This window comes from Heptranchias perlo, chromosome 29, assembly GCF_035084215.1.
Source record: "Heptranchias perlo isolate sHepPer1 chromosome 29, sHepPer1.hap1, whole genome shotgun sequence".
NCBI lineage: Eukaryota > Metazoa > Chordata > Chondrichthyes > Hexanchiformes > Hexanchidae > Heptranchias > Heptranchias perlo.
Window position 1 is genome coordinate 32,866,181 of NC_090353.1, and position 27,368 is coordinate 32,893,548.

A 27,368-nucleotide genomic window follows, 5' to 3' on the forward strand; every position below is an offset into this window, starting at 1 on the left:
TCTGACACTTAATTCCTTGGATGGAGATGAAGAAATACAGATTTAAAAAGACAAGGAAAGTCTAGAATGATTAAAAATTAAGAAATATCATCATAAAATTGTCAAATGTTTACTTCACACCAAGACCCAGGTAGATCTCCGACTCAATCGCTACATCACTCTGATATCACGGAGCACTGGTACACTTCCAGTGAATACAGAATACCCAGCCAGTTTTCCTCAAATCAGGTAGCTCCAGCTTGGAATTGGTTTGCAGGCTGGTTCAAATTCAGGGCACCCATATGCTTCCAATATAGCAATGAAGCACATACGGTAGCCGAGTGGTTACAGTACTAGATTAGGAACAAAGAGGTCCCGAGTTCAATTCCCACGAAAGTGGTCGTAAAAACTCACTGGCTCACTAATGATGTTTGCAGAAGAGAACCTGCCACCTCTGCCTGGCCGATTCCAGTTCCACACTTTGTGGTTGACAGTGGAAGAACAACATTTTTTAAAACTGGGATGCTCCTGGACCTGGCACGGTAAACATTAGATATTTAAAGAAAATAGATGGAATCATAGAATGGATACAACACAGGAGGCCATTCAGCCCATCAAGTACGTGCTAGCTCTCTGCAAGAGCAATCCAGTTAGTCCCATTCCCCCGCCCTTTCCCTGTAGCTCTGCAGATTTTTTCCCCTTCAAGTACTTACCCAATTCCCTTTTGAGAGCCACAATTGAATCTGCCTCCACCACCCTTTCAGGCAGTACATTCCAGATCATAACCACTTGCTGCGTAAAAAAGTTTTTCCTCATGTCGCCTTTGGTTCTTTTGCCAATCACCTTAAATCCGAGTCCTCTGGTTCTTGACCCTTCCGCCAATGGGTAGAGTTTCTCTCTATCTACTTTGTCTAGACCCCTCATGATTTTATACGCCTCTATCAAATCTCCTTATAACCTTCTCTGCTCTAAGGAGAACAACCCCAGCTTCTCCAGTCTATCCATGTATCAGAAGTATCTCATCCCTGAAATCGTTCTAGTAAATCTTTTCTGCACCCTCTCCAAGGCCTTCACATCCTTCTTAAAGTGTGGTGCCCAGAACTGGACACAATACTCCAGTTATGGCCCAACAAGTGTTTTAGAAAAGGTTCATCATAACCTCCTTGCTTTTTTATTTATAAAGCCCAGGATCCTGTATGATTATTTAAACCGTTTTCTCAACCTGCCCTGCCACCTTCAACAACCTGTGCACATATACCCCTGGGTCTCTTTGATCCTGCACCCACTTTAGAATTGTACCATTTAGTTTATATTGCCTCTCCTCATTCTTCCTACCAAAACGTATCACTTCGCATTTCTCTGTATTAAATTTCATCTGCCACGTGTCCACCCGTTCCACCAGCCTGTCTATGTCCTCTTGAAGTCTATCACTATCCTCCTCGCTGTTCACTACACTTCCAACTTTTGTGTCATCTGCAAATTTTGAAATTGTGCCCTGTACACCCAAGAACATGTCATTAACATGTATCAAGAAAAGTAGTGGTTCTAGTACCAACCCCTGGGGAACGCCACTGTATACCTTCCTCCAGTCCGAAAAATAACCGTTCACTACTCTGTTTCCTGTCTCTTAGCCAACTTGGTATCTATGCTGCCACTGTCCCTTTTATTTCATGGGCTTCAACTTTGCTGACAAGCCTATTATGTGGCACTTTATCAAACACCTTTTGGAAGTCCATATACACCACATCAACCACATTGCCCTCATCAACCCTCTCTGTTACCTCATCAGAAAACTCAATCAAGTTAGTTAAACATGATTTGCCTTAATTAATCCACACTCGTCCAAGTGACTTAACTTTGTCCCGGATTATTGCTTCTAAAAGCTTCCCCACCACCGAGGTTTAACTGACTGGCCTGCATTTGCTGGGTTTATCCTTGCACCTTTTTTTGAACAAGGGTGTAACATTTGCAATTCTCCAGTCCTCTGGCGGCACCACCGCCCACCCCCCCCACCTCATCTAAGGATGATTGCAAGATTATGGCCAGTACCTCCACAATTTCCACCTGTACTTCTCTCAGCAACCTAGGATGCATCCCATCCGGACCTGGTGAATTATCTACTTTAAGTACAGCCAACCTTTCTGGTACCACCTCTATCGATTTTTAGCCCATCCAGTATCCCAACTATCTCCTCTTTTACTGGTGACTTTGGCAGCATCTTCTTCCTTGGTAAAGACAGATGCATTGTACTCATTTAGTACCTCGGCCATGCCCTCTGCCTCCATGAGTAGGGCTCATTTTTGGTCCCTAATCCAAATATATATTTTCAATATAAAGTGGTCTCAATAAAATTTCCCCCTAGACTTTTATTTGTCTTCACCCATTACTGAAGCTGCATTGTTGGAGCACACATTACATCATGAGCTGGATATGTCTGCCCCTTGTCACCCCAGATGAAATTCTCCTGTCTTTTTTGTGTAGTCAGTCAGGATACTAGGTGCTGAGAGCACTGTTCTACCATCCAATATTAAAACGTGAGTGACATTTCCCTGGAGTCAGCAGCTTTTTATCTCTGCCTTGTTATCAGCTGAACGACCCTTTGATGCTGGTACACGTAGGTTGCTGAAGTTGTAAATCAGGACTGTTGGTGCAGATTTACAACTTTATTGAACCTACTAGTCATAGTTACAGTTCAATAGTCGGCAGCAATTGAAGTGCGCATATTGGAACGATTGCTTAAAGATAACTTAATGAGATGGAGACATTCAACAATAAAAGTTTATTCATTCATAGAATACATGTCTCAGTTCCCATCTCCATTGAAAGATTAAAAATTTCTAATTTCAATATTGTTCCCTGAAGGTGCTAGTGCTTGCTTACAGTTCCAGGCGGCTCAGCGGTACCTCTTCCGTGTGGCTAATCTTCATACATGAGGCTAGAAGGAAAGTTTGATCAAGCTATGATTATCATTAACCGGCAAATCAGGAGTAGGAACCCTGGTTGATCATTTTTTTCTTCCTTCCTTCCTAGCCCAGGGGTGGAGAGGTCCACTAACATCCAACTACTGCCTTACCAGAGATCGGCAAGCTCACTGATTTTCAAACTGTGGTGCAGCAAAGGAATGGCCTGAATGAATGGAGAGCAGCTACATTGCTGCGATCAGTTTTTTAAAAAAAACATATAAACAAAGAGAAATACATTTCTTGAGAAGTTAGTATTTGACAGTTCCTTTGGAGCTCAGAACACATTCATTCCATTCATGAGTTGGTGCAGGGGACACATTCCACTGGCTTCCACCTTCCCTGCCTGTTAAGTGGTTGCCTGAGAAGCAGCTAATTTGATCCCAAAGGGCAAAAAATAAGCATGCGCCCTGCTCAATGTGGTCCTGAGCCATAGAGATTAGGAAGATCGCAGCTTCAATCCCTGGCCTGTGCTGACGAGACGTTCTCATTCAGTACAATAGCCACAGCACCCCTGGGCTAGGATGGCAAAAGATTCAGCCAGGGCTCCTGATGGAAAGTAAATGTGTGGGAGATTACAAATGAGCATTGGGCGAGGACAGGATAGCACTCAGCTGCAATGTCCTCCACTGTCAAAAAGCCAAGTAATAGTCACACATGAACAGTAGCCACTTGGGATATGTACCAGAGGGCTGCCAGGACTCAAGGAACTTCATCACAGCACAAGTCACCAACTCAAGCGAGGAAGCACGCAGTTACTTACGTTTACACTGCCCAAACGAATCTCTCCGCTTAAGATTAGGTGTAGTAGGCTTGTTGGGCAATTGCTTTGATGCAACCTGCACGGGTTTCTGTTGAGAAGATTGTGTTGACTTAGTGTAAGCCGACTTCGGTTCAGTCTCAGGCCTCAACTGTTTACTGGTAGTCAGGTTTGCTGATCTTTTAGAGCCCCTTTTTAAAAAATTTAAAAAACAAAAACAAACAATCACAAAAGTCAAGCAAGATAGATTTCACGGTGACGGTTTTGCACGATCTTAGTCTAGGGTAATACAAGCAGCAACCCTAGCTGCTCTATTTAAAAGGAGACATTAATTTTTTTTTGGTGGTGGGGGAGGGAGGCGTGGGAGAGAAGTCCACTCTGTGCAAAAGCACAACTTCACTCCCCCTAAAGTATTTAACCAACCACCGCTGAGTACTGCAGTTACTCAGCATACATAAACACTGGCAGCAGCTTTTCTAAAGCCTACACCAATTAGTTAGCAGTAAACACCACAACTCAGTGCAGGCAGGCTTAAAAATAAAAATGCAACTTCCAATTAGAATGTAGACAAAATTGTAGAGAACTCGCAACAGGCATACTTCATGGAGATTCCTCCAGCCAATTAGCATTCCGTGGGCATAACAAATAACTGACTTTTGGCCTGCAGAAGACCCCTTAAAACTACTTGAGGTGTTACTGAGCAATGAGGCTAACCATGGAAAGAAGCTAAAGAAACATTGAGTTGAAAAGACTCCACATCCCCTTTTCATAGAATCATTGAATGGTTACAGCACAGAAGGAAGCCTTTTATGCGTTCATTTTAAAACATTTACTATTGGCTCAAACGACGAGCATTCTTGAAGAATTAAGTCTTGGACATGGTTCCCTGTGGCTGTGCCTTAATTGACCACAAGGTACAGCCCTCCGGCCATTAAAACAGTATCATCTCAACTGCACAGCCTGCTTTCAGCCTGTTATTTGCTAAGATATTAAACTAATTTTCACTTTCCATATAGACTTAAGATTCACTATTTGTAACTCTGGGAGCGTGTGGCAGGTTACATTCTTTTGGCAAATTTAACAGCAGAAATTCAAGTTCCGTGGCAAAACCAAGGAATTTTGACAACAGGTGAGAGGATGGGCGGCCTATCTCAACGCCTTTTTCGGCCACTAGAGGCCCATACTGAACTATATAAATGCTATGACTTCCTCTAGTGGCAAAAAGACGTACAGCAAGTAGCACCATGAATTCACAGCTTCAGCACAAACCCCGCGCAGTTGCCACAGAGCTGAAGGAATTTCAGCCACTGTACTTTAAAAAAAATTGAAGTGCAACCATTTAAAAAAGATACAAAAATATATCTATATATACTCGTGGATATTTCTGAAATTTTTAAACCCTGTTGCACAAAAAAAGTAACTTAATAAGCATGTTTTCACACTTCAAGTGCAACAGAGCAAGATTCAACTCAACTTTCACTGTTGTAAAAGGGATGTTTAGCAACCAACAATCTCAAAATGTGAGAATTGTGTAGTAGTACCAAAAGAATGCTTTCGGTCAGTCATGGTCATGTTACTAGATTGAACTTAGTCCAAAAAGATAGCGTGGTTCCAAGGTCACAATACTGGTGGGAGACATATTTCGTTCATTTTTAAAAAAAAATACAGCAACAGCCAATGCTCCAGAATGCTAGGTCTTCATGTGCGGAGTCACACCATCTTAGCTTCAACCTTGCACATTGTATTTTTCAAGCAGGGACTATTCCATACATATGCCCCGCCAACATTGTAATACTGTTACTGAATTCTTTACTACTAATGAGTGGTTTGCATTCAGTAAGAAAATGCATTTCACTGCAAAAACTCTACAGCTATATAAATTGTATTGCATATGAAAACAGGCACACAACATTTGCAACTCCATAACTTCATTCATCAACTTATCCCTCCTTTCCCAAAAGGTCATGATGTGGAGATGCCGGTGATGGACTGGGGTTGACAATTGTAAACAATTTTACAACACCAAGTTATAGTCCAGCAATTTTATTTTAAATTCACAAGCTTTCGGAGGCTTCCCCCTTCGTCAGGTGAACAATGTTCCCAAAAGGTGAGATACATCCAGTCGGGGTACAGCTCCATGGGCACCAGCAGCTGCACACAATCCAAAGTGCCAATCTCTCCCCTTCCCCAAACACACACAACCAGTGAGTAAACAAAACTCAACTGATTTCAGCATTTAAGTAATGCAGCATCTTTCAATCATGGAATACACATCCAACAGGCTCCTGAGCTGTTTTTCTCCACTAGCTTATTACCAAGGTCACTGGTTTACACAGAAAAAAATGGGCAGAATTACAAATGAAATCTTCAAAACAATAAAATGCTAGAATTTCACAATGAATCTGATCACACCAGAACCAGTAGCCCTGCTAATTGTCTAAATACAGCAGCCCAATCCCTCTGACAGCTACAGTCACCTCTCCAGCTTTAGACCAGACAGTTCACTTGCCAGTGGGCTTAATCGTGACATTGATTGCAGGATAGAAGGCACCTGTGCCACCTTGCCCAGATTTAATCCCATCCCCTGCATAGTTTTAAATTTCTCTTAGAAAATTTGACATCCTAACGACCCTGTGCAATACAAAAAACTATCTTTCCCCTTTGTTCTTTTAGTGATTTTAAATATATGGCCTCTAATTACTAATTCATTAATCAGGGGAAATAGTTTCCCCCTTATTTACCTTATCAAAATCCTTCAGAATTTTTGCACATCTCTAACTGGTCATTCGATAAACAAAGGCACCCACTCATTAAGCCTTTCAACTAACCCAAGAAACAAAGCAAATACAGGAACTCATAAGGCTGAACGGCACTCCATCCACCACCTTAAACATTCACTCCCTCCACCACTGGCACACCGTGTACCATCTACAAGAGGTACTGCAGCAAATCACCAAGGCTTCTTTGACCACACCTGCCAAACCTGCGACCTTTACCGCCAAATAGGCCAGAGGCAGCAGACGCATGGAAACAACACCACCTACACGTTCCCCTCCAAGTCGCACACCATTCTGACTTGGAAATATATCGTCGTTCCTTCATCATCACTGGGTCAAAATCCTGGAACTCCCTTCCCAACAGCACTGTGGGAGAACCCTCACCACACGGACTGCAGCGGTTCACCACCACCTTCTCAAGGGCAATTAGGAGTGGGCAATAAATCCCATGAAGGAATAAAAAAAAAATGATCCTACCCCTATAGGCCATCTTGCCTGGGTTTGAAGTGAACTCAGTTTTGGAGCCCTTGAAGTTTCTAAAGCATAAACCAGACACCATAAGTTCACTCCTCTACCCACTGTGCAATAGAAATATGTCAAGCCATGACCCCATCCCTTAACCAAATCCAGACCGACCAACATCTGGTAACCCTGGTAACGGGCCCTCTTTAATTGACAGAACTACCTGAATATTTAAATCCAAACTCCAGCCAATATTAAACTTTAAGATCAACATTCGTCTGTTTTAAGTGTTTATCCGCTCTAGGGATATCCTGTACACCAAGGAGCCAAAAGTCAATAATTAACTATTTTTTTCTACTCACAAAACGCTCCTGCGGCCCCGCGCCGCCATCTTTAGCTCAAAAACTGCCGCTTTCCTCTTAAAACCAGGAAATCCCGCCCCGCACTGCAGCCATTGGTCTTTTGCCCCAAGTGTGTGATCCCGACGTCAATCTGTCATTGGTTAATATCCACGCCAATCATGGAAAAACTATAGCCCCGGTCGCACCAAACGATGATTGGTCCATTGTCCCCGTTTCGTCATGCGCGGTTCCATTTTCTGATTGGGCACCTTCGACGCCAATCATTTCAACCGAGGGCGGCTTTGTACGCATGCGTATCTGCCACTTTGACGGCTAATCCGTACACTAAATTCCAAGCTGTAAATCCAATGGTTAAAATTTGCAGTTTTAACCGTGTATTTATTTTTCACTGAAAACCTGGATGCTTTCCTCACAAACATAGGGCAAGAAAATTTTAAAAATGCATGACCATTCAAGGAGAAGTGGCCGGGGAGGGAGTGTTGGATGATTGACAAGGAGACGAACCATACAAAATCCAAAATGGGTGCTAATTATGCTAATATAGCTGGCGATCAGCCAATCAGTAGGGAGTAAAGGGGGCGGGACATCATTAGGCCCCCACGGGGATTTGGGATGTTTGTGTAAATGCCTGAAGGACCCCTGATGATCAGTGGTAGTGTGTGTGTGTGTGAGGGAGAGGAGCGTGAGTGTGGAGAAGGCGACGGCGGCGGCTCAGCCAAAGACCCGAGATTTTATTTTCTATAAAACAGTGATAGTTTTTTTTTAAAAAAAATATTAATTATATCAGAAAAAGAGAGTCTTGTCGGAAAAAGAAGAATCCAGAATGTTCGAGGAAGCGAGTGAAGTGTTTGACAACATGTTCAAGGGCTCTTTCCCGCTGACTTTCATAGTCTTCATCCCCGCGGTGTTGATCCTGGTCTCCCCGCTTCCCATAGAGGCGGCCCACGAGTTCACAGTGTACAGGATGCAACAGTATGACCTGCAGGGACAGGCCTATGGTGAGTACCTCACCCCTGCCACCCTTTACATTTAAAGGTAGAAGTTTATTCGACAGTGAAGTGACCCCCCTCCTCCTCCCTCTCTACCGCCACCCGGATTTTGTGCCAGAAACTTCCAAGAGCTATTCGGGAACCCTGAAAGTCACAGGACGGAGGTGGCGGGCTGGCCAGTTTTCTCCTAAAGGCGTTGTGGTGTATGATTCCAACACCTTCCCCAAGTGGACATTTTTCTAATGTCAACTTAGACCGGGGGAGGGGGGGGGGGGGGGTTGTTGACGAGCTATTTGACTGTAGAGGGCATCGCAGCTGAGCATCGTTCTGTCCTCACCTGATTTTTTTTTTCTAAAAATATACTTCATTCATAAAATTTGTTGCAAAACATACAATTCAGTTGTCATATCACACTCCAAACGTACACAATACAGATTATACAATTTGCAGGTTACATCAGGTACAGTTCAATGAACACATTGTACATAATTACAGTTTATGACACTCTGGGGTGTCTCATTGAATTATACTCAATACAGATTATTGATTACGGGTACATTACAGCAATTTGAATTTTACATTCTGACGGGGAGGGTTTCCCTGATTGCAGCCCCTCGGTATACAATGGCGGAAAGGCTCTAAGTGGTTGCCTTTCCCCACAGAGCCTTTGCGGCGGCCGCACCCGGCTTCAGTGCGTCCCTGAGCACGTAGTCCTGGATGTCCACACAGATGCTCTTGCCAGTAGGAGCAAGTAAACTGGAGCAGAAACCCTGGCTGATGGCGTTTTCTTTCCAACTCCCTAAGTCAATGGCACTGGGGCCAGTCGTACCACTCTTGCCATTTTAGTAATGGTGCCAATGTGATGTTTTCTGTGCCAACTTACACTGTAAAATGCACCTAACAGTGCAATTTTAGGTGTCAGTTCAGTTGGTAACACTTATAGCTGTCATGAGAAAGTGGATTCAGGCTCCAAGTCAGGGTTTGAACCCAAAATCTCATAGAACTCTCCAATGCAGTACTGAGGGAATGCTGGCTGCATTGTTGGAAATGCCATCCTAAAGATAGTGGCCTGGAATCTCTTCTGTATTTGAGTCCATGTACACAAGCAATCAGAGCACAAATCACTTACAGGGCCTAGAAGTTTGAGGAGTTTTGAGCGTAAATGAGTTACACGCGTAAGTACAATATGCCTAAATCTCGATCTTTTATGATTGTCTGTTGATCACTGCGCATGAACGCATCTTCACCCATAATACTGGCCCTGCTTCCAAGTTACAAATCTGTATAGGTGAGTTTCTTAAAAATTGTGTTTGCTCACAGAGGGGCTTCAGATTATGACCTGATTTTCAGGTGCAATAACTTGCATTTATATAGCGCCTTTAGCTTAGTAAAACATCCCAAGGGTCTTCGAACGAGCATTATCAGACAAAATTTGACATTAATTCACACATGGATATATTAGGACAGGGTTGGGTCAGGGATAGGTTTTAAGGAGTGTCTTAAAGGAGGAGAGAGAGGAAGTGAGGTGGAGAGGTTTAGGGAGGGAATTCCAGAGTCTAAGGCCAAGAGCTGAAGGCATGACTGTCAATGGACTGTGATGCAGCAGGAACCAGTCATTTTCTGATGTTTTATTACAATTTTTTGTGTTTCTTAGAATGCATTTTTATGACATTCCTATAAGTCACATTAAAAATTGAAACACTTCCCCAATTGCAGGTTTTTAAACATGCTGTGCCTAATGAGTATGAATGATGGTGAAATGAATTGAAACTTCAATTTTCAAGAAAAAATATATAGTGCAAGTTTGACACTTTGCTTGGGCCCTGATTGTTTACGCTTATTTTATACTCGGGTGCATTCTAATAAGATTTGCAGGAATTTGGAGTGGCAGTTGATGTTGGCAGAATAGGCATGTTTTCAGGTCTAAATCCCGGGTTGCGCCCACAGAAGAAATTCCAGGCCAAGATGTAAACCGAGGTGTGATCTGCTTGTTCGACTGGTTCAGCTGTATGTTAAAAATCCCATGGCACTATTTGAAGAAGAGCAGGGAGTTTTCCCAGTGTCCTGGCTGCATTCCTTTCTCAACCAGCACCACCAGAGTGAAAATACAAGTGGGATTCATTTATCTCATTGCTTGTTACTGGGACAATACTAGCACAGAATGGCTGCTGCATTTGCTTACATAACTGTCACTGCAGTTCAGAAGTAATCTATAGTGTACAGCACTGAAAGTTCGATCTGAGACGACACTTGCATAAATTAAGCGTTATTAGATTTTGTCCTTCACAAACATTGATTGTGACTGGAGAGAGGTTTTTTGATTTGTTTAACATTAGGGTGAAGTATTGGTTATACATCTGTTACTGGTGGAGTGAACAATTTCAGGTGATGAACTGAGTGTTATACAGAAAGTGTAATAGTTTGTGTAATTTATTTTTATTCCTTTTTTAACATTGACAACAATATGCTAAATAGACCTAGTGACTAGATGGGTGGGCACTGTGATTAAGGTTCTCCACCTTTTGCCAAATCCAGAACTGTACAGTGCAAGAGAGGGATCTTAGTTTGAGTTCAAGTTTGAGCTAATTTATTAGCAGCAACAAGTTAAAACTAATTAGCCATCTTAATACCTTCAATAATTAATGTCTCCTTGTCACAAGGCACAGAAGTAAGTGGCCAAAATAATCAGACCATTGGATTACAATTTTAGAAATCTCCACATATCCAAAACTGTTGGAAGACTGGACAGATGGAAACCCTAGCCGTGATATCTATTGTTCATGTTGACTAGGTGATTCCAAATATTGTGTTCCATTCCCACCCAAAGGAACCCTGAGTCAAATTTCAGTCTAAACAAACCATTTTGCGTGTAGAATTATGCGGTATGGTAATGATATTTCATATTTATCCACAATACACTGAGGGTGGACAAGAGTTGGCCCACTGAATACAGTGGTAGAATGTTCCACTTCCAAAACTGGGTTTAAATCGCATTCTCAACTGGCCGAGCGTGTGGAAGGACACAGCTTGGTTTGCAGCATGGTTGAAAGGGATATCATATCGCTGTCGGGAGAGCGACTGCTGTAATAGTATTCACTCATTGTACGGGCTACAATTAGAGTGCTCAAGTTAATGATATTGCTTGTTGCTGTTAAAAGTTCAGAAGGTCCCAGGCAGCATATACTTAGTTTGTATACATAACCAGTATAGACATGGCTCCTATCCACAGAGAGAGCTTCAAATTAATAACCCACAGACTAGAAAACCCACTGGGTCTGTTTCAAGTGATGTTGCAGTGGCAGCAAACACCAAGCTAGAATATTGGACTTCTGACCGAACGTGTTTGAATCGCTGACTCCACCAGTTTTATCTGTCTCCAGGTTTTCACGTGATTGCCTGTGAAGGAGGGAGGCAGTGGAAACAGCTCAAATACTTGACTGAGGATCTGCTTTGAGCGGCATTTCTGGGGGATAGGTGGTTTCTCCCACCTCACCTAATACGGTCATGGGACTGAGATGTGTGCAGAGTAAATTGTTGATTATATAATACTGCGTAGTTTTTTTAAAAATGTTAGTGGTTTTGCTGAGAATTAAATTTGGCAATTTAAGTTAAATAGTGTAGATTATCAAATGAAATTTTTCTGCAGTTATTCACTAACCTATTAACAAGACGTTTGTTCAATTCACAGTTCAGGACAGAAAGCTAAGAGTCTAATGTTGTGCGGAACTATGGTATTTGGGTGTAATTGTAAGACTAATATTAGCAAGAAGCTCAGGTGGTGTCTTAAAGCAGCAGTGCTGATATCTATGGGGAGGGGGCATTTGCAGCACTGCTCCATTTCGCCTTTCGTCCCTGTGGACTTTCCACTGTGCTCCTCTCCGTCTGCATTCACAGCTTGCCTACGTGAGATGGGAATCAAACTGTTTACTTTGCCGGGTTGCCTCCAACAGGGCTGCATAATAATCCCACAGCCATTGATGGCACAAGAACGCACCTTGTGAGGTTTTCACTTGGTCCTACCAGTGCCAGTGAAGTTAAGCAGCTGCTGTTGGCACCACTTGAGTTGGGTTTGAGTCTAGCCATTGGCAGATTGACCTCTCAGCCTGTCCATTCAGGTCAGCGATGCAGTTGTAGCATTCCTGGCATGCATGGGCTTGACCCTAACTTGGAGGATAAATGCAATTTTAAATTATCTCTTTATATTCTCAGGATGTGGATGACCCTGGCAAAGCTGCATTTATTGCCCATCCCTAGTTGTCCTGAGAGGTGGGCCCTTGTTTTTAAACCTTGAGTTGTTTGCCTTCCAAAATAATTAAGCATTGAGTCAACCACACAGCCCACATAGATGTATAGCCCAGACCAGGTAGAGGTGGCATATTCACCTTCCCTGAAGGACATTAGTGAAGCAGTGGGGTTTTTGAAACATTCTGGCAGCTTTCGTAGTCATTTTTTTTTCTGGTGCTAATTTAACAATTTGCCATAGCAGAATTGGAATTCTCAACCTCTGGTTGATTGCCAATCCTGTACCGTAACCACTGTGCTATCAAACCCCACATCAACATGCACGAGTGGGATTCAGTCATCTGTTGTTGCAAAATCTGTCCGTGGTAGATTCAACAGCAAGAAACCCAGGTTCTGTATTATAAATGGAATATCAGTGAAGTTCTGTTTTGTTGGTCCTGTCTTTCGTAAATCAAGTGAAATGCTCCATCGTCACATTGAACCCTTTGGTTGGAATTATTGGTGTCTCAGTTTATTTTTTTTCTGCCTGTAGGAAATGCCCGGCATCCACTTGACAGACTCCTCCAGAACCATAATTGAAATCAGGAAAGAAAACTTGCATTTATATATTGTCTTTCCCATCTCAAAGTGCTTCATATACAATGAATTGCCTTTGAAGTATGGTCACTGATATGTGAGCAAATGCAACAGCGAATTTTTATACTGAGGTCCCATAAAGATCAATGAGATAATTAATTAGTGGCTCTATTTTTGGTAGTGTTGGTTGAGAGATGAATGTTGGCCAGGACACTGGGAGAACTCCCCATCTCTTCACATAGTGCCATGGGATCTCTTGTATCCATTTGAGCAGGTAGCTGGGGCCTCGGTTTAATGTCTCCTCCAAAAGACAACACCTTCAACAATGCAGCACACCCTCAGTGTTGCACTGAAGTTTCAGTCTAAATTATATATTCAAATCCTGGAGTGAGGCTTTCTGACAGACTGGCCACAGTGCTATCATTGTTTCAAGCTAACACTTGACAGGTCACAGTACACAGAATCACTGGCACTAACCTACATCCATCACACAATTGTGCAGTATGTTGCAGCATCCCTGAAAGTGGTTTTCAAACAAGATGCTGATTGGGAATGTGACTCAACTCTAAGCCAAGTGAACAAAGCTAGAGAAGTTTGATTGTTGCTTGAACCATTGGATGAGACACATTGAAGTCTTAACATCACAGTTTTTCTTAACAACATCAGGTGTTTTTGTTTGGTGACCTGTCAATGGCAGAAATTATGCCCAGTGGTGTTCTGTCAATTAGATGCATGACAATATCCATGCTGAGAGAATAAGGTTGTGATATAATCACTGTAATTTTAATGAAAAATGGTTTGTAAATGGAGTTTACAACCAAATATGTATATAAAATGCATATCCGTACACCCACATCCATGCCATCTCCCGTGGTCTCCCTCGCAGTTAATTGGAGGATAAGATATATCTTTTAGTTATGTTTGTTGTAACAGGCCAAAATGGCAGGCATACCGGGGTGACTTCTGCCACAATGTCCTCAGTGGTGGGAGGTCTGATTAGGGCATTAGTGTTACCTAGTAGAAATAATAAAAGCTGATATTACCATTGTACTTCTAGGCATTGTCAGTGTCACAAAAGCATTACTAAATTTTGACAAAGGGAAATAGGCGAGGAATCTCGAGACAGCCGATCCAATTGTAAAGTTTTAGGATTGCAACAGATCTGTCACTGCTGGTGATATTACTGAGAGCAGTTTGAGGTGATGAATGAAAGATATTGCACAAGTGGCAGACTGCACAGTATTAAAGTATATTGGCTGAAGAATATTTATTTTTCTCTAAGAGTATTGGTGCGAATATTTTAAGCAGGCCACTGACAACACTGCACTATGTCTTGTAGACTTCAATGTTCTGTTTTCCTGAATAGAGTTACACAATTGACTGCCTTCCTCAAATCCCTTTTTTTAAAGGAATAAATGCATTGGCAATCTAGATATCGCAGAACACTATTAATCTTGGAAATGTAATCCCTGATGTCTGAGTGAGAAGGTTTCATTGTGAGCTTCTTAACCCATTTTCTGTTAATCCATCACAGTTATTGTAATTATGGATTACTGTACCATAGTGTGAGAGAAAAGCAGATGGAGCTCAGAACACCTGCCAGAAGTTGAATGAAATGGCCTCCTGTCCCATTGTGAACTATATATGTATATTTCATGTAAAATAATACAGGTTTGCACAGTTTGAAATTATTGCAACATGTCGCACAATGAAGCATTGTAACATGCTGTAGCCTATTTTTTAAAAATTGAGAAACCTAGTCACAAGGCCAAGGCTGATGCTGCAGACACTACCACGGTTGGAATGAGTATGAGAGAAGTCTGAGTAAATCAGGAAGTAGGTAATGTCAGACTTGGGTTTGAAAAGGCATTGGATTTTAGCAGATAGGGTAGACTGAGAGGGGTAAGGAGTTTCACTCTTTTGAGGCCCTGGAAATAACAAAGTTGGAGTAGAAGACAGCACGAGAGCCTTGGTGGGAGCACAGTGCAAAAGATGAAAGTGCAAAACAGCGTGTTTGGAGCTTAGGAAGAAGAAGGTGGTGCAAGAAAGCAATAGTCAATTTTTAAAATACAGAAAAGGTTGTGAAGAATAGAAGGTTACCTATCAGACAATTTTTTTTCCCTGAAAAAGCACCACTATTGCAACTTTGTTATGATTATGTGGTTAACAATTAACTTTGAATGTAAAGCCAGGGATAATTTTGTCATTTAACCCTACCCCTGTTTTGAGTTTTGAATACATAATTTTTTTTTATTGCTGTCTGTTCAGTTGCCCAAGAAATGGCAAGCTTGCTTACAACAAGATTTGCTCTGTAGGAATTCAGTTTCCGCCCTAAAAGCAGAGAGCTCTGCCAAGCGTGGCGCAGTGATGTTCCAAAAGTGACAGTAGTAATTTTTTGTCCGAGTGGACCTCCCCCTGAGGTTCTCCTCGCCGCCTTATCATCGTAGACTATGCATTGAAATTGAGGGATGAAAATCCTTCAAAGTATCAGCCTTGCCTCAGTGATGGTGCTTCTATCTCAGAGTCAGAAGGTTGTGGACTTGAGCACTATCTAAACTGACACTTGAGTGAAGGACTGAGGGAGTGCTGCCCTGCCGGAGGTGCTGTCTTTCAGATGAGACTGAGGTGTCAGCCTTGATTCAGTGGTAGTACTCTCATCTCTGAATCAAGAGGTCATGGGATTAAGCTCCACATCAGTTCTGAGGGCGTACTACACTATAGGTCGTGCAATCCTTTAGAGGAGAGAGTTAGAGAGACTGAGAACTCAAAGGAATAGAAGTCAAGTTTATGTAACCTGTTCTCATAATTTAACCCTCTAAGCCCCGGTATCATTCTAGTGAATCTGCGCTGCACACCCTCCAAGGCCAATATATCCTTGAAGTGCGGTGCTCAAAACTGAGTGCACTACTCCAGCTAGGATCTGACCTAGGCTCTATACAACTGAAGCATAACTTCCTCCCGTTTGTATTCCAGTCCTTTTGAGATAAAGGCCAGCATTCCATTGATTGTTTTTTATACCTGTGTACTTGACTCTCAAATCTTTTTGCTCCTTTACAGTTCCCACCATTTAGTAAATACTCCGATTTATCTTTCTTAGATCCAAAGTGGATGACCTCACACTTGCCCAGATTGCACTCCATTTGCCATAGTTTTGCCTACTTACTTAATCTGTCTATGTCTTGTTGCAACTTCCTGCTCCCATCTGCACAACTTACTGTCCCTCCTAACTTTGTCATCTGTAAATCACAAATATTCACTACCTACAATAGATTACCGAGCGATAGCAATGCCCAATAAATGGATTCCAGTGAGGTTGCAGGTTCCTCACAGCCATTGCTGATGTTGACTATAAAAATGCCACTGGGTGTTAGCGATATGAGCCTGAATAGTACTGCATATTTTTTTTGTTCTTTGAAATGAAGTATAGATGACCATTGGGTAGTATGTACTAGTTGGCTGCAGTCCTGGATCAGAAGCCAGGAACAGTCTGCATTGATGCCAAGATAGTTCTTGTTTTGCTAATTGCTGTGTTTACTGATGGGCCAGTGATCCTACAACAGTTATTGACTTCCCCAGAAATCTGTGTGCCACTACACAACATGTGCGGTCCTTTTAATCCTATGATGCAATTTAAATCTTGCCAATGCACACAACTTACTGTACAGTTTCTGTTGCTTAAGCTCAACAGGTATACCGACAATGTGACTGACAAAATCTTTTTCTCCCCCAAGTTCACCCTCCTTTCTTGAAGGCATTGACTTACTGGGGTACAATCACATGGATGCCAGCAATCCTCTGGTATCTTGAGCAAATAATCACCCTTTGTGTATGAGTCAAGAAATGGATTGTTGGCAGGCTGTACAAAAACTTTAAAGATCAGATAAAAGTAGCAAGATCCACTCTCGGTTATCTCAATGCTTAAGAACTGAGGTTTCTTTGGCCCGTTCTCATACTTCAATCTGCTGATGGGACTTAAACCTATGATACAGGCCAAAATCCAGCAAGCAGGACACCACCAAGGTTGGAGACAAGACAAGGTAAATCAAGATCAACCTTATTCTTCCCCTGGAGAATTTTTTATGTAAGAAAATGTATTTTCTCTTGTATAAATTAGACAATTGATCCCATAATCCAGCTGGTCCCAACTTCTTGCACTTTGGCCTTTGGGGCAACTGAAATAATAGACAATAATAGTGCAGTCTGGAGACCAAATGGCTGTAAGCTCCATGTATTGCCAGCTACCAGAGCACTTTTTTTCTTGACAGGTACAAGGAATGCTATGCTGAACACAGAGGCTCGAACAATCGAAGCAGATGTGCTGAGCCGTCGGTGTGTGATATTGAGACTAGCAGAGTTCTCATTTGAAAAGTTCCAGGAGGCCATACGACAGAGTGCAGGGGCAGTGGTGATCATTCTGCCCCAGAACATGTCGACCATGCCTCAGGATGTCATTCAGGTAAAGCAGCTTTCTTGCATTTTACTTAATTACACACACTCAGAAGAAAACTGTGACTAGAGCGCAAGTGTACAAAGGATAGGGGGTAGTGGGTACCTGGGAGTGATTACAAGTCGATAGTTTTTGTCGTTAGCATCATGGCATATAAAAGCGAAACACACGTAGGTTTAGGAGTGTCATTTAGAGCGCGAGTAGGTGGTGGGTTGCACACTGAATTCACCGCGTTAATGGAGAATGGATTTTACTGAAGCATCCACCCACAGACCACCTCCAGCCAGTACTTCATAAACCATAAGTTAAAGGTATTCAAAAAAGCGATGAGATGAAAGTCTCTCTTTGATAATGGGTACTAGGCTGACCTTTTTTTATTTAACTTGCAGCAATTTATGGAGATCGAGCCAGAGCTGTTGGCAACTGAGACAATTGTACCGGTGTACTTTGCCTTGGAGGATGACGAGCTCTTGTCAATACATGAGCAAACAAAGTCAGCTTCTGTCTCGCAGGGCACTGCCTCAGCTGCAGAAGGTGGGTTAAGTCTGTTGTCTGCTTTTGAGTAAGATGTGGCAGCCAAGGTTTTGATAGTTTGAGTGGTATTACCTGCTTGCTTTCAGACAGCAAACTTATTGCTGTTCTTATGAATGTAAATGGTTCCTGTTCTGGAGAAGCCCTCTTAAACCTTTACGTTTTGTTTCACATGGGGAGAGAGATCCATCTGAGTCCGATCTGTACCGTGACAATGCTCCTCTTTCCTCCATCCACCCTGAAGAGCTGGGGCGCTTCTCCAAAGCAGCATGACTGAGACTGGGGACTCATTGGAGTAGAGTTAAACCTGCGTCCCGTCAATTGTATCAGTGTTGTGATCGCTCGCTATATTTCATTGACTTCAACGTTGCCTCCCGCCCCTACCCCATAATTTTACAGGTCAAATAACCACTTGCGACACACGCAAATTTTCAGTGCTGCCAAATGTTTATTAGCGACCTTGTGTCGCAACGCCAGAATGTTCTGTTATCGCTTGACATTGAATTAGGAGAAAGTCAGCTACAGGGCAGCAGTTCTATTGGGTTTTGATGATGTCTTAAATCACAGGAGCAAACCTTGAGCAGTTTACAAGCATCAGCAGAACCCGGAGTTAACCTTCACCTCAATCCCAGGTTTTGTTTTTCATAATATATATTTGTGGCAGTAGTTTTCAAACATTTCTGCAGGAAGCCCCCACAAATATTAACATACTCCCAGGACCCCCCACTGATATTTCGTGGATGGCCTCTTCCCCCTGTCAAGTATTGGCACACTCTAGGACTCTCATCTCCTGCAAATATTGAAATGTTTCCTAATTTCCAAAAGAAAGAAAACCTCATTACCATGACAGGAAATGTATATTGCAACAGAAACAACACACAGCGCTAGCAAGATAACAAAATACAGAATTCAGAGATGCATGCTCATAGCAGATGATTGGGCCTGCCCAGTATCTATCTTTTCAACCATGTTTTCAGTCATCACCCACAATTCTTCTACGACTGCTTGACACCAGTTTCTCCTCTGTGCAGCACCTTGATTCCAGCTAAGGTCACCAAACTCGACACAGATCAGGAATCGAGCATGGGACATTCTGGTCTATGTGGCTTAAATGCAACACAGAACAATGTCTTCACCTGTTTTGATACCAGGCTATCCATTTGAGACTTGATATTAGTGTGTAGATAAAAAGAATGCTGAAATAAAAACAGAAAATGCTGGCAATGCACAGCAGGCTCACCAGCATCTGAAAGCAACTTCCAGTTCTGTAAGTTTCTGCTTGAAACGTTAACCTGTCCCTTCTCTTTTAGATGCTGATGGTCCTGCTGAATATGTGGAAATGTTGCTATTTTTAATATATAATGTCATTTGTTCTCCCATGTTGGCATTAGTATGTCAGTAAAGTGTATAATGTGTGTGAAATTTTCATAACCTGTCCACTTAAAACTGTAGAAAAGCACCTCATCCTACCAAACTTGACTCGTGTCTGGAGCATTCTGAGCTATGTTATAGGTCTGGTGCTGGCTGTGTTGGGGACAGTTTGAAGTACCGAGTTTTTTTTATCCCCATAAAGCGTTGCTACCTAAAGGCCTAATTGGCAATACCATACGTACGATGTTTCTGTCAACTCTACCTGTATCTTGGACACATGGAAATAAATTTATTTTATTAATTCCCCCAGTCCTGTTACACACAGCCACAGCCAATGGCTTCCAGATGGTTACAAGTGGGGCCCAAAGCAAAGCCATTAGTGACTGGTCAATAACCAGCCTTGAGGTAAGTTGGAATCATTCTTCTCTATTGTAATTACTGCTAAATGGCTGGTGGTGGTGCTACAAATGACAATTTCACAGGCAGGTTGCTGGTCTGCAGTTGTTTATAAGGCATCGGAGCAAAAAAGTTGTGAAATCTAGTACTACAGTTGCAAATCTTGATCTTGCAATTTTTGAAGAAAGACTTAAATTGTGTGTTTCACCCCATTGGGAACTTCAACTGGTGTACAAAGCTGTTCGCCCTCATTGAGCATTTACTCATTTAACCTATTTCCAGCCAGGCTTTTTTCTTCCAACAATCAGGAACAGGGGTAGGCCATTAAGCCCCTCGAGCCTGTTCCGCCATTCAGATCAGATCATGGCTGATCTGTACCTCAACACCAATTTACCCGCCTTTGTTCCATATACCTTGAAACCCTCACCTAACAAAAATCTATTGATCTCGGTCTTGAAAATTTCAATTATCCACAACTCTTCCCTCACCATAAACCAGTGTCACCGACAAGGGAATGATTGACTCTGCAGTGAAGGGATAGCAGTGCCGATGAGTTGAGATGTTTCTTGTAGAATGCAATTTAAACTTCAGAAAATTGGGATCCAGCACTTGATTTGTCCTTTGGACTTTCCTGCCTCCTGCAGCAGCACCCAGTGTTTGTTATAGTGCCTTCAATATATGGAAAGTCCCACGGTGCTGCACAGAGGAGAAACTGGTGACAAGCAGTAGTAGAAGAATTTGGGGAGTTGACTGAAAACATGGTTGAAAAGCTAGATATTGGGCAGGCCCTTAAAGGAGGGAGAGGGGCAGCCAGGTGGAAAGGTTTAGGGAGAACATTCCAAAGAGTAAAGCCAAGATAGCTGAAGGCTCTGCTGCTGATGATGGAGCAGAGGAAGTGGTGTTGTACAGTGAGAATTGGAGGACCAAAGACCAAAAGGTGGAGAAGGAGCTTAAAGGCTTTTAAAACCAAAACTTGGTATCATCTCACCTTTTTTTGATTTACCTTGTTTTTCTACTGTTGTTTTCCACCTTAATGGTGTCCTGGACCATGGGCCTTTGTTCTTCACCTAGGTGTCTGAGTGATAATTTAAGTTTTACAGCTGCCAAATAGTGTAATGTGAGGCAACAGGATGTACTGTCTTTTGTCTGTTGGGATCAGTTCCATCCACAGAAATGCGACTCCTCCAGTCTCTCTTTATTTAGTTTATAAAATGTTTTTGCTGTTTCTGATTTTCCATTTAAGCTAATAAAAGAAATGTGGCTCCTGAGGTGTATGTTCTGACATTCCATGCTTGTGTTGTTCCTTTAGGGCAGATTGACTGGTCTGGGTGGAGAAGATCTTCCCACCATTGTAATTGTAGCACACTACGACTCCTTTGGAGTAGCTCCTGTGAGTACAAGCCTGGTTATCACATCACCACATAATTACTACTGTTGGCAGCTTTTTTTTAAAACCTGTTTTGTAAGGCTTTTCACTGTCACTAGGCTTTCAGTGAAGCATAATGATGAATGTATGAAAGTTTTATACTACATCCTGTTGAACTATAACAGACACCTAGCAGTGTACCTATGGGTTTTGTCCTTCCAAACTCTGAGACGTTAAGAGCATCACACAACTGCCATGCCTGGTGGTAAAGGAACTACCTGATGCAGCACTGAGCCATTCCGTGTGCTCGGATAGCTGATCTCAGTCAGGGCACAGTAAGGAGACTAAAACTGGCATTAATGACCCTTGGTTGGAGGAGGGGCGGGTGTGAGTTCCTGCTCCAGATCCAATCATTCCTGCTGGAAGGTGTCTGTGTGTGGAAATTAAGTGAGAACATGGTTGCGCTCGGCTGTGATAGGTTTTCCCATTCTCAAATAGCCTGCTGGCATTCAGTCTAGGCTCATACGTGAAAAATGACCATTCAGGCCGGTTGCCAGAGAGTTGCTGTGGTACAGTAACCAAGCATGAGCATGGCTTTGTGGAGCATGAAGAGGGTAAAAAATATTGTGTGCTTAACTAGTATCTTTAAATCTGTCCATAAACATATACTGACAAGCAGCAGGTCCTGTACCTTTTCCCAGGTTGTTACTTTAAACCCAATTCTCAGTAAATTTATTTCTATAGTATCAAGCACTTGGTTTGTTACTTAATCGGTTGAGCTTCTCAGATAGTGAGACAGTTGGGAACTTTTCGGTCGGTTTAAGCTGTACTGTGTGCAGAGCCTGGTCCTGAGTGTGGGTCACTTAAAAAGAAGCTGTAACTAAAATTTTCTAGCACAAACTATCAATGCTGCAACAATAGACAGGCAATTGAGAGCATGTCCTCCTACACTCGCTAAGTGTAGCGGAGCTGTTCTGACAGGCAGGAGAAAGCCTAGGGGGAGGCATTTGCATCATGCAGGATAAGCGGCTATGTGTGTAGTATTGTAACGTAATGAACCAGCATTTTAACCCTGACTGCCAGTTCTATCATTTTTTGAGTAGCTTTATTACTATATTATCAGCATCAAACAGGAAAAGCTTTATCACTATAATAACCCAAAACCACTAAATTAAATGTGCAGAGCAAGTTTATATTGAAATGACATATTGACTTTCAGTGGACTTGGGGTGTTTCAACATTATCAACTCAAGGATTCTATATGGATAGAAGTTGTACCTTACATTAAAAATTATTTACGCAAAGCAATAAAAGTTTGGAACAGTCTGTCAGGCAATACAGTGAACTCAAAGGCATTGGGGAGTTCAAAATGTAGTAGGCTGATAGACTAGGTAAATTGGGACAAGCTGGATGTGTCATTCTCTTGTCCTTGACTTTTTATATCTTAACAGTAATTTAGTGTATGGAATAAATGTTTTTTCTTTTTCTTTTTCCCCATCCTATGCCACTCCACTGATAGTGGCTGTCTTACGGTGCCGACTCCAATGGCAGCGGTGTAGCAGCTTTACTAGAACTGGCTCGACTATTTTCCAAACTCTATACTTACAAGAGGACACATGCTGGGTGAGTGCAAAAAGCAGTTCCAAAAGCTTGGTTATGAAATATCGCCGAAAATAATTCTGAATTTTGTATTTTCTGCTTTTAATGTATAGGAAGTGCTGTTTTACTTTGCCACATTGGAAATGTGAAACTGAGAGAATTTCTGACTTGTAGTGTGCCTAAATTCACTGAACAAACTGCAATTTTATTTGGGTATTAGCACTCAATATACAATTTCACTGACAAAGGATAAGCGTGCAATGAGTGAGTTTGCTCTTCTATTTCCTGTAGACACAACCCCTTCAATTGACCCAGGACATTGTGCGTGCAGATCTGGAGAAATCCATATCTAAAATTTCGATGAAGCAGATTTCTTCTCCCAGTTACTTTTGCCCACCTTCTGATTTAGACCGATTGATAAATGCAATGCACAGTGTGGGACTAAGCAGTAGTGACCCGAAAGATCGCAGATTCGATTCCCATTCTGTGCTGACCTCAGCCAGGGCAACAAAATGCCCTCTATGGTTGGCCTCAGTACCACTGGCCTATGGCTGGGGAGAAATCAGCAGGATTCTTGCTTCTGTTGTTATACAGTGACCTGTGCTGAGAAAATATGCCGAAGTAGACTTCATGAGGATAGCATCGTACTTGTGTTGCGATGCACCCACAGTTATTTAGCCTGCTAACATTCTGTCGACTGGCACGTGAATAGCTACTTGGATGAGATGAGGACCAGTGCCTGTGGAACCATTTCAAAACATGGGTCAGGGCATTTGGGAGGGGTGGGATGGGATGCAAGATCAGCTGATCAACAAAACTGAATGGAGACTGCTGCAGAAAAATGTACTGAATGGATGGTGCTAAGTTTAAAATTCTTTCTAAAAATAGAGGGAGAAACATTATTAGTCACCAGTTTAATTTGTAGGTTTCTTAGTTGAACACTTGGCTGTAAAGAATAAGTAGCAACTGTATCCTTTAATTTAATGGTTCCTTTTTTCCTTTGTAAAATAACACATGGCCTAATTTTTCAGATATAATATCCTGTTCTTTGTATCTGGAGGAGGGAAATTCAATTACCAAGGCACAAAACGCTGGCTGGAGGATAATCTGGATCACACAGGTAAGGTGAAGGATTGTGTGTCTCTGTGCACTGGGACCTGGCAGCCCACCTCACCAGCAGAGGTGTGAGTCCCAGTGAAGAATGGGGGTTGCCTACATCTCTCTGATGTGAAATTACAGTCCCCACCACTTAAACAGCCCACATTTAAATCGGGCAAATAGCGCAAACCATTTGCCATCACCATTATTGGCAATTACAAAGTCGCTGCTTATGACGTGTTAAGCGCACTAGCTATTTAGGGCAGAAACAGGTGTTCGGTGACTAGTACGTACCGTGTTAAAGTTCAATGACCTATTATACTTCTCGGTTATGGAGCCACACGGGGAATTCAGCTGAAGAGAAGCAGGGCAGAGTTGACTGATCTCTGCGGGCACCATTAGTATGGAAGCGCAAGTGAGGGGTTTGTGGTACTTTGCCGTGTCCCGCCAGTGTGAGAATAGCGCAGAACATTACACTAGCTATGGTGTATTGCACCAGAGAAAGGTATGAGCGGGTCAGAATTATAGAGCGCTGAGTTCCATCAGTGCCTCGCATGTAACTCATTAATACAGGTTAGTTCAGGTATAGTCAGCAATGTTGGGAGATTAGTGGGCTTTAAACAAAACACCTTGAAGTATAAACTGTCCTCCATGTATAACGGGCAAATTGGTAGGGACTTTACCACTAAAAAGATATTTTTTAAACTGCACGTGATGCACATGCGTTATGCATGGACACTGGCTCTCAATAGAGATTTTCCCCACCCCGTTTTAAGAAATGATAAATAGTAATAGGGAATTCAGGAGAAACTTCTTTACTCAGTGTGGTGAGAATATGGAACTCGCTACTACATGGAGTGTTTAAGGCAAATAGCATAGATGCATTTAAGGGAAAGCTAGATAAGTACATAAGGGAGAAAGGAATAGAACGATATGTTGATAGGCTTAGATGAAGTAAGGTGGGAGGAAGCTCATATGGAGCATAAACACCAGCATAGAGCTGATGGGCCAAATGGCCTGTTTCTGTGTTGTAAACTTCTATGTAAATTCCATCAGCCAGTTAAAATGATCAGATTCACCCTTATGTGAGGAGAACCAGAATTCACCTTTGTGTCTTTGCTTGGCTGTAATCTTGTGGGTGGGCTCCATGTTTTCCAGATTCTAGCCTCCTTCAGGATAACGTGGCTTTCGTTTTGTGCCTCGATACGTTGGGCAGTGATGATGGCCTTTATCTTCATGTTTCAAAGCCGCCTAAGGAAGCCACCCCACAACACACCTTCCTGAAGGAACTAGAAACAGTAAGTGTGTCGCCACGTCAAGATTAGGTTTCCCAATAGAACTTGAGTAATCTGCCAGAGATGCAGTTGCATTGCCCAGTAGGGCAAGACCCTGGGCGCTCACCCCATGTTTCCACCCTGCACTTTTCCATTTTACCCCACTACCCTCATTTATGTAATGCTTAATCACATCCTCAGTACTTCTCGAAGCGCTTCACACAACGAATTGCTCTCAAAGTGTCCTGTTTGCTGTTTGTAGGATGTTGCTGGAGCAGAATGACATTGGCCTACATAACAATGATCTGAATGGCCACGTTTTTTTTAGTGGTGTTGGTTGAGGGAGGAATGTTGGCCGGGGCATTGGGAGAACTCCCCTGATCGTCTTCAGATGGTGCCATGGGATCTTTTTACCATCCATAGGAACAGGCCTCAATTTAACGTCTCATCCAAAGGACAGCATCTCGGGCATTGCAGCATTTCTTCAATATGAGTTCAAACCCTGGTATGGGCTTCAAGCCTTCTATCTACTGATTGGCTCACACCTCAGTGAAGGCACATGGTCCCAGACTCTCTTTGCATAGCTTCTGACAGTCAGGTCCACTCTGCCATTGTCGGGGGCCTGAACAGATTTCAAATACGGTCTTCCAGTCGAGGACTAATATTTTCCACAGATGCCAGTGAAGAATTGTTTATCTTTCTGACCTTTCAGTGAAGCGGGTAGGTGGGCAACCCACTCCCAGCCCTCTACCTGTGATGCTTTGAGACAGGTGTAGAGCGGCTTAGGAGAACTTATTCATTTATTTCTCCTTGCTCCTCCATGGGACATAGAGAATCTGTCCCTTATTGCACACTGCATCCCACTGACAGCGAGGCTGAGATCAGAAATTTGCTAAATGGAAAATGGACGTCGTGTTTAAGTAAAATTAGAAATTTGCAGCTCCATTGGTAAATGCATTCCCTCCTCTCCCCTAATATGGAACTGAGTGGGAAGGTCCCAGGTTTGATCCCTGGCCTGTGGTCAATTAGTTGATCTCATCCAGGGGCAGAGGCAGTTGTGGCCTCAGTATCCATAATCGGCCAGGATTCCAGTTCCTGAATCTGAGCAGGAAAGTTCTAGCTTTGCTATGTGTTCTGTGCTGATTTAGTCAATCTCATCTGGGGCAGAGGCTAAAATTGACCTCCATGCCCCGGAATTAATTAGCCATGGATCCTGCTCCTGATAGCTATCCATTGGCCCTGCTGGATGTGTCTGCAAATATAGCATCATTCTTTGCTGATGTTCTCCAAGGTTGAGCATCTAGATTCATACATGAGGGACCTGATGAAGGTACCTGGGAGTTGGCAGTGCTTCAGAGCTGATCCCGGCATAAGCTAGCATCTTTAGGAGAGATCGGGGGAGTTGTTAATGTCTGAAGTAAGATCTGTTTGTTTACTGAAAACCCAAACCGTTTTGAATTTTAAAATACAGGTGACCTCCAGCAAGTTCCCAGAAGTCAAATTCTCCATGATCCATAAAAAAATCAACTTGGCGGAGGATATGTTGGCCTGGGAGCACGAGCGATTCGGAATTCGCCGATTACCAGCATTCACAGTATCCCGCCTAGAAAGCTATAAAAACAGCCTGCGGACCAGTGTTATGGACATGAGGTGAGAGCAGCCTTCTTATCGCTGCTTTAATTATTGCTTTTGTCATACCAGGTAGTATGTTTGTTTTTGGAGGGAGTTCGTGTTTGTTCAACAATTCCAAACTACCAAGTTAATGCAAAGAGTATTCAAACTTTTTTACCTGTTGGCTGCATAGTTGCTCACCACAAAGCCTTGTAGGTCACAAGTAAAGTTTAAATTCATATTCCCATTAATTTGCATATGTCTCAAGTTGCTGCTACTAACAGGTCTTGATGTTCTCACTTGGGATCTATCCCCAGTGAGAGGCAACATTATTAAGAGCAGCTCTTTCCAAACCTCCAGACCCCTAAAATTCAAACAGACCAAACCCACAAATAAAAAATGGGACCAAGCTACCTGCACTCGCAGGTTGTCCTGGTTTGGGGCCACATGATCCTTGGGCTGTAGATTAGATGCCCCAAGTTATTATAATGGCAATGTTACTTGTTCCATAATCTAGGCTGACACTCCAGTGCAATACTGAGGAAGTATTCCATTGTTGGAGCTGCCA

The 27,368-nt window shown here is 42.6% G+C and overlaps 2 protein-coding genes across 4 annotated transcripts in view; one reads left to right on the forward strand and one right to left on the reverse strand.

The window, feature by feature from the left end:
* haus8 (HAUS augmin like complex subunit 8) overlaps nt 1–7,352 on the reverse strand; it is a 43,528-nt gene extending 36,176 nt beyond the window's left edge. For both annotated transcript variants that reach the window (XM_067968431.1, XM_067968430.1), the window contains exons 1-2: nt 7,301–7,352; nt 3,703–3,890 (exon numbers count right to left, since the gene is read on the reverse strand). In XM_067968431.1, the coding sequence (XP_067824532.1) occupies nt 3,703–3,890; nt 7,301–7,329 (217 nt within the window). In that variant the 5' untranslated portion in view covers nt 7,330–7,352. The remainder of the gene's footprint in view (nt 1–3,702; nt 3,891–7,300) is intronic.
* A 589-nt stretch (nt 7,353–7,941) lies between these two features.
* The window catches only part of ncln (nicalin), a 28,947-nt gene continuing 9,520 nt past the window's right edge, over nt 7,942–27,368 (forward strand). Inside the window, exons 1-9 of one of the 2 annotated variants that reach the window (XM_067968432.1) lie at nt 7,942–8,298; nt 17,373–17,563; nt 17,944–18,088; nt 19,767–19,861; nt 21,162–21,242; nt 22,738–22,841; nt 23,849–23,937; nt 25,074–25,213; nt 26,661–26,839. In XM_067968432.1, the coding sequence (XP_067824533.1) occupies nt 8,124–8,298; nt 17,373–17,563; nt 17,944–18,088; nt 19,767–19,861; nt 21,162–21,242; nt 22,738–22,841; nt 23,849–23,937; nt 25,074–25,213; nt 26,661–26,839 (1,199 nt within the window). In that variant the 5' untranslated portion in view covers nt 7,942–8,123. Of the gene's footprint in view, nt 8,299–16,177; nt 17,145–17,372; nt 17,564–17,943; nt 18,089–19,766; nt 19,862–21,161; nt 21,243–22,737; nt 22,842–23,848; nt 23,938–25,073; nt 25,214–26,660; nt 26,840–27,368 lie in introns of those variants that run through there. The other variant, XM_067968433.1, reaches the window with a different exon arrangement.